We start from the raw sequence: 12,690 nt of genomic DNA on the forward strand, positions 1-12,690 counted from the left end.
TCCCGTGCCCAGATAACAACCTTCGGGCAAAGCCAAGCAGGAGGCAGCTTCTGCCTCTCGTGATTCAATTTGTTCCTAAAAGTAAAATTTTAGCGGTGAGCATTTGTACTTGCAGAATATTTTAGTGTTGCCATGCCAACAGCAGGAGAAGGGGCTGTGTGCTCAAGCTGTGAAGCACTGGTTATTTTTAGCCCAATAAGCTCGTTCTTGAGAAGCAGAAACTGTCAAGTTTGGGTTTAGTTAAAACTTTTGTCCGCATACTCTCCCTCAGTTTCAAAGCTTTAGCACCGAAACGCTCGCAGGGGTGTCCTAGCCCACGCTGGCTGGGAGGAAGCAACTGGAACAACCGATCACCGTGGCAAAACAGATCTGTTTTCCCTGCATGTACAAAAGCAGGCTTCGTTCATGGGCTTCCCCGTCTCTACAAATGCCCTACAGCCTGCAGGGAAAAATAGTGTTCCTTGGAGACGAGATGCCTCTAGAGATCCAACCCCAGCTTTGCACTCTGCTTCCCACTGCACAGCCCTGCCTGCTGTGTCCTGTGGCCACCGTCACCCACCCCAGCCCAAACTGGGAGGTAAATTAACCTGACCTGTCCTGGGGCTCAGGGCTTAGCACATGGGCTAAGCAAGATCAGAAGCTGCTGATCAACTGCTCTCTGCAGCTGGGGGTGAGATGGAGTCTTCTTTGTGCCTTCACATTTCAGTAATAGAGCGTATATTTGAAGTACGAGGGAAAACCCTTTTAGGTTGCCAAGTAAATCCGTGCCTGGAGTCCTGACTCACGTAACTTCTGGGCTGCTTAGTTATGCGAAGACGTTCCAAAGTGCATGTTTCTTGAAGATAACGGGTTTCCTCTGACCCCACAGGCGCTTGTCTGCCTGAGACGCCTGTGCTGCTGAGCCATGCGTTATCTCCCCCCAGCATGCTCCCTGTCATGTTTTACCTCCTGCAGTATTGCTTTCTGTCCCAAACACGGTGCGTGTGGTCAGGCTTGTGGTCACGGGACAGGCACTCTGAATCTCTGTCATGGGCAAGGGGTGGCCAAAGCCCTTGTAGAAGCTGCAAGCAGCCTGCCTGACCAGGCATGCTGCCCACGGGCTCTAGGCTGATCTGACTGGACCCAGACCACAGCATTGGCCCCCTGACACTGCCTGCCCATGCCCTGCTGGCTCTTTGGCACATCCCCAGCACTAATGAGAAATGGGCCGTTTTCTCAGGCACTGCAGGAGAGGCAGGTTGCCAGGGGAGGCAGTGGGGAAGCCCGGCCACTCCTGACTTGAGCCAGCCCAGCACAGCAAGGGCTTCCCTGGATGTGTTTGCTGGACCCTGTAGGTGCCTCAGGGCACCCACTCACCCGAGGGCCCTGGTGGGGAGCTGGGGTGTGGACTTGCAGAAGATTATTTTCTCTGGGTTTTTTTGTTGGCTTCTCCATCATCTTCCAAGGCGGGATGGCTTTCAGCCACTTTCCTGCTCTGCTTTTCCTCATCCCCCTTTGGTGATGGCTAGAACTCACTAAGGAGAATACCTTTTTGGGACCAAGGAAGATCCCAATCCGTGCCCATTGCTCCCAGCTGTCAGCATGAGTGACTGTTTTACAGTTTACTGCACTCCAGAGCCTTCAAATCTCATCTCATGCAACCTCTTGGGTTCCTGCAGCATTGCTGCCTGCTGATGCTCACGCTGCAGTGGGACAGCGCTGCTCCAGGCAGTCACATGGTGTCACAGTGTTACCCATGAGTGACCTTGCTTGAAAGTCCCCTTGCCCAGGGGCTTCAGCACAGGCACAGGACTGTCCAGCTGTGGAGCCTGGGGTGGGCAGCAGGGCCTCATGGCGAGATGCCCATTGCAGAGCAGGCTCTGCCACCTTCCCAAGCGAGCTCCCCAACTCCCCTTGGCAGTGCTGTGTGTAGATAAGACGACTGGGACCAGCAGCAGTTTTGCAGCCCTGTCGGGGTGACACTGCTTTAAAGGGCTCCTGAGCTGCAGGGGGAAAAAAAAATCTTTAAAGAGCATCAGCTTTTATGGTCTGCAATTTCAGCTGGCTTGATGGTCCAAATCATCCTCCCTTTTTCATGTTTTCACAAAGCGAGAGGCACATAAAGGATAGAAATGGCTGGATTGTGCAATTTAGCTGCCTTCAAAGCTTTACAATCAGTTTCAGAATCATTTGGTAGCAGTTCAGAAACACACATTGTAGATTAGCTTTCCCGAATCTGCGAGCGTGGCATGTCCCAGCCGGGGTATGTTGCACGAGAGAGGTGTTAAAGCAGGATTTCTCCTACCCTGGGCTATCCCCAAGAGCCCGGCAGAGCGAGGTCTCCCAGAACAGCGCCGTGGCTTGTTCTGTCCCAGCCCAGAGCACGAAGCAGCCATCCCTGGGGCCTGATCTACCCTGGCACTTCACGTCCCCGGGCAGGGGTGCAAAGAGGCTGGTGCTCAAGGGCTCTGGGGAAGAAGGGCCTGGCCATGTCCCGCTCCAGCCCTCTTGCTGGCAGTGGTGCCATCTGGAGCTTGCAAGTGGGGCCAGGAGCAGAGCACAGCTCTTGAGCTGAGGAGAGGTACCCGGCTGCTCTTGGACACAGGGCATCAAAGGGGAGGGACAGGAACCACTCAGCAAAGCTGCAATAAATGGCTGTTCAGGACATTAGTGTGCTCCTTAAGTTAATGAGAAGCAAGCACTGCCAGAAGAAAACATCTCTTATCTGCTTTAGTGCCACAGTGCATCGGCTTCAGCATAAAATTTACAGAGCTTGAAAATGGGGCATAAACATTATGGGTAAATTTGGCAGAAAATGTGACTGACTCTTATCTGGTCATGAATAAATAATTTTCAATTACCAGCCCAGCGCTGCTATTATCCCGCACAGGGAACTCCTCTGAAGTTTGTTTTGTGCTCGAGCACACACAGCCCTGTAGCATGTGGGTGGCAGGAGGTTCTCCCCGAGGTGCGGGCTCAGGCACGGGGACATGCTGTGCTGCTCCTCTGCAAACCACACCGAGCGCGACACAGCAAGCAACTGTCCCCAGCATTTGCAGGATGCCATTCTGCCTTCCCCTCCTTCGGAGAAGGGGTCACAGCATCCCTGAGCCAGCAAGGCAAACTCAGGTGGCCGGAGATGCAGCTGCAGCTACCACCCACTTGTGAGGATAGGATCAGTTTAGCTGTGAAATAAGGTTTGTGACCTCCAAGTTGTTCGCTCTGCAGCTAGTCAGTGTAAAATTATGGGCTGCTCTGTGCCAAGCAAGGAAGAGAAATCTTCTGAGGTTTGTGCAGGACCCGCCACGCTGGGAACACAAATCCAAGGCAGCACAACAGCCTGAATGGCCGGAGACCCTGGGCAGAAGCTGCTCTGGGCGTGCAGGCGCCTGCAGTACCCCATCAGGCAGCTTTGCTCCAGGCCCTTCTGCCAAGGCAGGACTTATTGAGAGCAGACCCAAAAAAAGCAGGGAGAGATGCATCCCTCTGACCCCAGGTTGCCGCACTCCAGCAGCCAGAGTGCAGGATGAGGGCTCTTAGCTCTCACAAGCCCCACCCTGCTTAAAGTGCCTTCAATTAAAAGACAGAACTTCATTGATTTCTAATTAAGCCTGTTGTTTCCCTTCCCACACATTCCCCTGTAAACACGCTCGGCTAATAATTAAGTTTACTATTCCTTGACAAGCACAGATGATCTTCCATTCACTCCTCTCTCCTAGGGCGGGAAACCATTTTCGGTGCAGCGCACATGGGTGGGAATGAAGTCTTCCTCCTGTCAGCCAGGCACCGCAGGAGCCGGGTGCCAGATGAAATAGGGATGCTCAAGGTGCCAAATTAAATAGGGAGCTTGGGGCTGGAGAGAACAAAACCGGAGGAGTAGTTTGCAAACACTGAGCTGTGAATAGGAGGAGGAGGAGGGCATCAGCAGGTGAGCAGGGAGGGATGCACAGAGAGATGAAGGGGGCAGAGGGATGGGGCCCTGGGGATGTGTTAGGGCTCTCTGCCAAGTCGGCTGTAGCAGGAGCTGTAACCAGTAGCTCAAAGTGCTCTGGCTGCAGAGCTGGCAGGGGGAAGATAAAAGATGCTGCAAGGCCGGGGGTCTCTAGAGAGCAGCAAAGTTTTTGTCATGGGACAGCACTGCCTGAAGGAAGGGGCTGACGGGATGGTTTGGCCGCAGTCTGTGTCTTCTCGCAGAGGGAGAGCAAGTTGTGTCTGTGTCTGAGCCAGCATCTGTGCCTTGCTGCGAAGCAGTTTTTGAAACACCTGGGAGATGAAGATTTGCAGGGATGTGCCACCTGCCAGAAGGGCAGGTTGCTGTCTGTTGGGGATGCTCAATACACTTCAGCCTATGGCAATGCAGAAAAGGTGGCAGGGTCAGCATCCAGGCCTGGCGCGGGCTGTGTTCTCTCTTTCACCAGAGTGGTTTGCTGCCTGGGGGACACACTGGCAGGGGCACCCTGGGGACTATGGATGTTACAGGGAAAGGCAGTGCCTGTTGTTGTATTGTTGTGTACCATGCTGGACTCAGAGCTGTGTCCTGTCTTAGCTCAGTGCCTCCGGGTCGAGGACTTTGGGCTGGGATAGCAGGGAGCTGGTGGGGATACAGGCCTCATCTCCCTCACCTTGGCTGTCCTTCAAGCAGAGCCTTCCCCAGAGAAACCACCACTTCCCCTGCCCTGCTTCACCAGCTCTCCTCCCACCAACCTGCAGTAGCTGGCCTCTCCATCTAGGTGGAGCTCAGGCAGGGGGATGCTGCAAGCACAGCCCCAAAGATCCCCATCTTCCCAAGCAGGAGTCAGAGAAGAAAAATTATGGCAGGCACAAATCACTGCTAGCAATTGTTGCATACTGTCTTCATATGGTACTCCTCTTGCTGCTGTGTCTGGGGGCTTGGTCCCTTTGCCATTCCCCATCAATGGAAAAAAAAACTGCAGGGCTCCAGGAAAAAACAACAACAAACCTCTTTGAGGATGAATCTTGTGAAAAGGAGACCAGGGGGTGTTACCTTTCTGCTGGGGATTGGGACACTCCGGGAGAAGGAAATCTGGGTGTTTGGGGCCCCCCCGCACAGTTACTCTTTTCTGTCTTTACCATTTGAAGGGCAGAGCCCTGTTCCTCACCCCAAATGCCCCAGCCAGCAGCCAAGCACTGACCCTTTCTCCTCCTCTCCCCACAGGTAAAATGTGACCAGTACTGGCCAAGCCGGGGTACAGAAACCTATGGGATGATCCAGGTGACCCTGTTGGACACAGTCGAGCTGGCAACCTACACCGTCCGCACCTTTGCACTGTACAAGGTATGGCACTGGCTGGGCTGTTCCTGCTCCAGGTAATGCAGAGCTGCTCCCCGATGCTGCGGGCTGGTGCATCGCTCACAGGCAGAAGCCGCTGGCTGTGCCCAGCTTGGCCAAGCATGTGGCTAGTCCACACATGGGCCATTTCTCACAGCTGGGCTACAGTAGGAGACTGGCTGCAGGTTGTGCATCTGGCCACCAGCGGATTTTGGCCAGGACACCTGATGCTCTTCTGTATGCATTCAGACCCTGTGGTGGGCCCCAGAGTGGGGACCGTGCTTGCCTCTGGCAAGTGTACGTGTAGCAGCTGTCCTCCCATTAGAGGGACAACATGGGAAGCAGTAAATTCTTACCACTCCTGTCACTAATAATGCAAATGGAGGGGCTGTGCTGACGTGTGTGCAAGCCCTTCTCTCCTGCCTGCTGCATACCTCATTAGTGTCTGGAAATCCCTAGGGGCAGTGCTAGCAGCCGCAACGCAAACAGGCTTTGCAGCGGGCTGCCTCTGTGCATGACTGAGTCGGGGCCACACCGGCAGAGAGGGCGCAGCAGTGTGCGATGGGGACACACTCACGCCCCAGGAAGGCATCTCTCCCCCAGCAGTCACCCAGCCAGTCCTGCAGCATTGCTGCACAGATCACTCAGCCAAGCGCGAGACAGGAGCAGGGCAGTCTCCGCAGACACGGGCTGATCAGCCATCCCAGAGAGACCCATGATGCAGAGGAGCAGGGAGGGCACTGGCTGCTGTGGCTCTTCCATGCCCAGCATTCGTTTTTCCCTGAAAGTGCAGTGAGTACACGAGTAGTGACCCCATGCTGTGCAGAAAGGACTTTTTCACCTTCCCTTCAGTCTGCTCCACTCCCACAGAGCTGCTCTGCGCTCTGTATCAGCTAACTTTCCACAGAGCATCTATGTCTACAGAAGCCTTGCACGCAACCTACATTTTGCCTCCAAATTTACAGTGGCAAAAGGCCAACACATGCCTGATCCAGCATTCTGTGCCTCTTGTTACCCAGCCAGCTTGAGTACCTTGTTACCCCATCAGTGGGTTCCCATCCTAGGATGAGACTGTTCTAATGCAAAACAACTCCACTTTGTCTTCAACAGAACGGCTCCAGTGAGAAGCGAGAGCTACGACAGTTCCAGTTCATGGCCTGGCCCGATCATGGCGTGCCAGAATACCCCACCCCGATCCTCGCTTTCTTGCGACGGGTCAAGGCCTGTAACCCACCGGATGCTGGGCCCATGGTTGTCCATTGCAGGTAGGACTTTGAGTTTGTGAAGCTGCTCCTAGCTGCAGGAGCTTTAACTTGTCTGGCTAAAAGTAGGGTCTCCTGTTCCTACAGGAAAGGTTTCACATTATCGTAGCCGGTGCTGCATGCCTGGGCTGGGAACGGGACAGCAACCAGCAGCAGTAGCGCGGTGGTGACATCTGTATTGCTACTGCTCTGTCAGATTAACCAGCACCGCTGTATGGAGAGCCCCAGAAAACACTTTTTCCAGCAAAACTGCAATTACCATTTAAAAGTGAAGTGGTCTGTGCCCAGCAAAAGTAGGTGGTACCTTTCAGAGGCACTTTGTTGACAGACACACATGCAGTGACCTCTATGAACATCCATAGGTAGTATTTACAGTAGAACTCTTTCGCAGGATAGAAAGGCAGCTCTTTAAGCAGAATATTAGTCTACTAAGGCTCAGCATCCTATCCAGACAAGATTTATCTATACCAGCCGAGTGGGGACTATTACTGAACAAACCACTCCATCATTGCTGTTCCAGCATACGCCTTACCAGCAGTGTTTAATGCTCTTTCATGCTCTGTTTCAGATGGGAGTGGGGTATAATTAACACACAAACAAGCTGTATTAAAGCCCTGTTAAGGATCTGACTTGCACCATAAGTGAGGAAATGTCTAGCTCCCTATCTCTGCCTGTGTTTACATGTCACGACAGCATGTCTGTTATTTTCAGGGTGCTCTCAGGGTGCATAGTTTGGGGATTGCTACTGCCCTTCCAACAGTGGAGAAGCATCTGGTGCTTGACCAAAGGACTCAGCATAGACATGCGTGACCTCACCTTTCTGCCTTCCCCTCTTGGGTTGGCTGCCCTCATTTTATGGGTTAGGAAACAGTGACCCAGGTCAAGGGACAAGCAGGCTTCAAATTATGAGCTTCACTGGTGCCAGGGCCCAGCCTGAGCTTCAGGTCTTCTGAGTTCATGCACACGTACGCTGTCACTCTCCTGCCTGGTAAACACATTTCTCCTTCCCTTGTGGAGGCGCTGCCAGCCACCGCAGGGACCAGCAGAGTGACACCATGTCCTTTCCACTCCATTGGTGAAAGGAGGACAGCAGAAGGGCTGAATAGCTTCCCACATTGTCCAATACCTCCCTCCCTCGCTCCTCCTGTCGCCTCTTGTTTGGGGCTCCGTTGGTTAGCCGTCAGTATGGGGAGAAGCCTTTACTCCCTTTTTGTGCGCTCTAGGTCCAGGTTCTTTCTTAAGCAAGAGCAGAGCTTGAGTGGCATCTGTAGGAGAGAATCATAGAATCATAGAATTGTTGAGGTTGGAAGGGACCTTTAAGATCATCGAGTCCAACCTTTAGCCTACCCTGACAAGAGCCACTTCTAAACCATGTCCCTCAGTGCCCCATCTACCCTTTTTTTAAACACCTCCAGAGATGGTGAATCCACCACCTCCCTGGGCAGCCTATTCCAATGTTTAATAACCCTTTCAGTGAAAAAATGTCTCCTAATATCTAATCTAAACCTCCCCTGACGTAACTTGAACCCGTTTCCCCTCGTCCTATCACTTGTCACCAGGGAGAAGAGGTCAGCCCCCATCTCTCTACAACCTCCTTTCAGGTAGTTGTAGAGGGTGATAAGGTCTCCCCTCAGCCTCCTCTTCTCCAGGCTAAACAACCCCAGCTCCCTCAGTCGTTCTTCATAAGGTTTGTCCTCCAGACCCCTCACCAGCTTTGTAGCCCTTCTCTGGACACGCTCCAACACCTCAATGTCCCTCTTGTAGCGAGGGGCCCAAAACTGAACTCAGTACTCGAGGTGGGGCCTCACCAGTGCCGAGTACAGGGGGATGATCACTTCCCTAGTCCGGCTCACCACACTATTCCTGATACAGGCTAGGATGCTGTTGGCCTTCTTGGCCACCTGGGCACACTGCTGGCTCATATTCAGCCGGCTGTCAACCAACACTCCCAAGTCCTTTTCTGTCATCTCAGGCCACGTGCTTTGTTCCCGCAGTGCCGGCGTGGGCCGAACTGGTTGTTTCATTGTCATTGATGCCATGCTGGAGCGGATGAAGCATGAGAAGACGGTGGACATCTACGGCCACGTGACGTGCATGCGCTCTCAGCGCAACTACATGGTGCAGACGGAGGACCAGTACATCTTCATCCACGAGGCCTTGCTGGAGGCAGCCACGTGTGGCAATACCGAGGTGCCTGCACGCAACCTCTTTGCTCACATCCAGAAGCTGACCCAGGTGCCACCAGGCGAGAGCGTTACTGCAATGGAGCTGGAATTCAAGGTTGGTGGCAGAGCCCCATCACCCCCTTCCCCAGCGCCCTGTCTCTGCCCACACAGCCACACTGGGCCGCTCGTCCAGGGGTTGGGAGGGGAGAGGCGTGGATCATTACAGACAGTTAATTCTTTTGTGTGTTTCTAAACCAGGTAGGCAGTGATTTAAAATACATTTGAATTTTAAAGCTTGTGTCGGCCATGGTCCCTCCTGGATTGGCAGCTTCTGGGGAGGATATAAAAGGCAGATGGATGCACAGTTCTCAGCAGCACGTTCTGCTCTAGGTTCACTGTGCGGCGGGAGCTGCATCTAAAATCAGATGCAGATCGTGTTAGTGATAATTGATGTTACTGTGAACAACTTGTCTGGAAACGGCTCCGATTTAAATATGTGAGACGTTTATAGTCTCATTTCTTCAATGCTGAGCTCTGTTATCTTTTAACCACCTCGACACCAAGCCTCAGTGTCTAGAATTGGTGAAGGCAGTGTTTTAAGGCACAGTTTTTAAGAAGCCAAACCCACATTTTGCTACCTGTATCTGTGAATGCCAACTGCAGATATTTATTACAGCCTTGGAGATGGAAGTGAGCTCAGGTAAGCGCCAGGATTCTCAGATGAGGTGCATTAGTCCGGTGAACGCGTGCAGGGGAATATAGCTTGTGCAGGGAAGCAGCAGACCATGCAGGCTGTGAAATGAACTGCAGCAACACAGCTTCGCCTGGGGATTCCCTCCAAGTGACAAAGGAGCAGGAGAGGCAAAATATTGACTTTCTGACTAATAGCTGAGCAGCTCTGTCCCATGGTTACCAGAGCTGATGGTGTCCTGGGCTTAGGACAGTAGAACATGCTGCATTAGTATTTCATGGTGACACCTGCCCTGAGAAGCCTCTCGAGAGAGCCACAAAATTAGGCTCAACTTTAGCAACTCTATTGTAAGGAAGAAAAAAATTTGCTGTTCCTCCAAGGGCCTCTTCAGAACAGTAATAAAACTTGCCCCTCTCCGTGCCCTGGCAGTGTCCACTGTGTGGGAAACCTTCAGGAGCAGGATATGGGAGGGCTTCACATGGCTGTATCACTCCCCAAAGAGCAACCCTGTCCTTCTCCAGGGAGCCTCTGCCAAGGACCAGCTGCCACACATAGAGAGAAGGGTGGCTCTGGAGATGCCAGGGGAAAAAAAAAAAAGAAAGAAAAGAAAGTAAAGAAAAAGGAAAAAAAAAGAGGGATTTCTGTTTTAATGTCTCTGACAGCAGATCTAAGTAACACATTTACCATGACTCCGGTTTACAGGGCTCAAACAGAACCATAAAATGTCTCACAGTAACCCAAAATAGATCTTCTTTACCTAAAACTGTCACAATTCTCACATTTTCTTGGGTTCTTCTGGGGTGAGAAGTAAATAGTAAGACATTGTTGGAAGTTGGAAAGCTTTCCTTCTCTGACGCCACCAGGCATGTGTCCCCGGTTCAGCGAGGTACAGAGCTTCATGTCCTGGCCCTTGTGGGTCAGAGAGCTGCTGTGGGTCTCCACTCCTCTATATGTGGCTTTGGGGCTGCGCCAGCGGGTCAGTGCAGGTGGTTCCCCTGCTGTCACCTACAGCTGCGCACCAAAAGCCAGCAGCGAGGCCGTGCAGTTCCTAGGTGTGCAATGCCACAGCAGAGGGGCTGTGGCCAATTACTGTGAAATAGAGCAGCTAGGTGCAGCCTCCTCGTAACATGGTGGCAGAGCCCTTCATCTGGTCCGGAAAGACCCTGCTCCCCAGTGGCTGTCCCTTGGTCAGAGGAAGGGAGCATGGCTGTGTGCTCGGAGGGACTCCTGCCTGCCCTGCTGCCAGGGTCCTGATTTTACCCCCAGACTGCCACATCCCCAGCAGGCGTCTGACATGTCTTCTTCTCTTTCAGCTGCTGGCCAACTCTAAAGCACATACCTCACGTTTCATCAGTGCCAACCTCCCGTGCAACAAATTCAAGAATCGCCTCGTCAACATCATGCCATATGAGCTGACAAGAGTCTGTCTGCAGCCCATCCGGGGTGTCGAGGGCTCCGATTACATCAATGCCAGCTTCATAGATGGGTACAGGTAAGAGCCACCTTAGGTGCCTGGGCCAGGCTGTCCTGGCCGCTTGGGAACCTGGGCAGAACCCCCTTCTTCTCTTTCCCAAGGACTGGTCCTGGCTGCCCAGAGGTGGGTTGGGGATCACTTCGTTGCATTTTATCTATTACCGTCTTCTCAGGCGCTGGAGTGTGTATAGTTACAGTGCGTGAAGACTGCTCGTGAGTGAGCGCTGCCAGGCTGGCTTGTATTGCTGTAGAGAGATGCCCACATGGCTGGGGTGGGAGGCTGTGCTGGCTCCTGTGGAGGTTTATAGGGTCTTCTGGTAGGCGTTCCTTGGCATGTGTTTTATATCTGCAGCATCTAATGCAAACCTGCCCCACCTCACTAGCTGTAGCAACCAGAGGTAGAAGTGTGCTTGTACTGCATGGCTGATCCAGGCAGCAGCCCGAGGCTCATTATGCGGTGTCTTGATTTTGGGGGGACTCTGTGGATCCTCAGGCAGGGTTGGTGCTGGACACTGGAGAGCCTGCCATTTGGTTCTGCTCCCCAGGGTACCTTTTAGAAAGCACAAATTAAGATCTAGTGGGGCAATAATACTTATGGTTTCCATATCTAACTGCTGGCATTGCATTCTATGATGCTAAGTGCCAGAAGAGGGGGAGAATGCAGGGAAACAGCCCAGTGGGCATGTCTCCTTTCCGTCCAATCCCTGGACGATAATCCAGACCAAACCCCAACAACGCACATACAGCGCTCAGTCCTGTCATCTCTCTGTGCACCATCGCAGTAGGGTCACCCAGTGCAGGAGCGCATGACGAATGTGGCACAGTCCCCCTCCAGCCTGGCTCTGCCCAAATGCTTATTATGGGCTGGTGACCTCCCAGGAGCAACAGGCACTGCCAAAGGTGTTGGTGCAGCCAGGCCAGTGGCTCTGTGCCTGCATCCCTGCTCCAGCAGCTGAGCCCACAAGGGTTCCCAGGGGGAAGGGCTACATGGAGGCAAGAGTGGCCAGGGAGCAAAAGGGGAGCAACTCTGGGAGCATCCCAACACAGCAAAACAACAGCGAGCCAGGCTCCCTCGGGGTGGGACAGAGTAATGGGGAAGGATGAAGGGGCTGGAGGAAAGCTGTCACAGAGCAGCTTCTGCTCCCTCCTGCCTGTGTGGCTCTGAGCCACCCAGCACCGTGTCATTAACGTGGCTGCCTGCCTGCGCGCCCACCCCGGCAGCCCGGTGTCTGACAGGTGGGCTGCAGCCACAGTGCCCTGGCTCCAGAGCTGATTAAGAGCGATGCTGGTTTTGCCCCTTGGTGATGCTGCAGAAGGAGGGCTGCCAGCACGGCAGGTGGTACCATTTCATGTGCTACCTACCCCATCCCTGAAGAGTGCTGTTATCTCTTCCTATCCTTTCCTTTGAAGCAAGCAATCTTCTCGGTATTATCTAAAGAGATCAGTTGGCCCAAGGTCCTGCAGACATCACTGATGCTGCATCTTTATTAGATCTTTTGTTTCATTCTGCACCCCCACTCCCTGCTTTTTATGATGTTTTATAAATCCACCTTGAAGCAGCCCCTGTCATCATCCTGCACTTTACAGCTGTCCTGCAGCATGTTCATTAATTTTTAGCACCAGTGGAGAGATGAAATGCAAGACGGGAGGATGCTGCCCTCATCCTGCGGGCTCCGGCGCCCCGCTGTGGTGAAGCGAGACCGTGTCTCGGCCACCCATACGGCATCAGACCCATCTCTTGCAGGTGGCACCAGCGTGCCAGGCTGGGCGCTCGGTGAGCCAAAGATCCAAAACACCGGAGCTTGCACTTCTCAGAGTCCAAAGCACCAA

General features: G+C 53.2%; 1 protein-coding gene across 19 annotated transcripts in view; it reads left to right on the forward strand.

The window, feature by feature from the left end:
* The window catches only part of PTPRF (protein tyrosine phosphatase receptor type F), a 393,802-nt gene that overhangs the window by 376,741 nt on the left and 4,371 nt on the right, over positions 1–12,690 (forward strand). For all 19 annotated transcript variants that reach the window (XM_074596399.1, XM_074596401.1, XM_074596398.1 and 16 more), the window contains 4 exons: positions 5,156–5,275; positions 6,380–6,534; positions 8,526–8,811; positions 10,701–10,879. In XM_074596399.1, the coding sequence (XP_074452500.1) occupies positions 5,156–5,275; positions 6,380–6,534; positions 8,526–8,811; positions 10,701–10,879 (740 nt within the window). The remainder of the gene's footprint in view (positions 1–5,155; positions 5,276–6,379; positions 6,535–8,525; positions 8,812–10,700; positions 10,880–12,690) is intronic.

This window comes from Larus michahellis, chromosome 8, assembly GCF_964199755.1.
Source record: "Larus michahellis chromosome 8, bLarMic1.1, whole genome shotgun sequence".
Lineage (NCBI taxonomy): Eukaryota > Metazoa > Chordata > Aves > Charadriiformes > Laridae > Larus > Larus michahellis.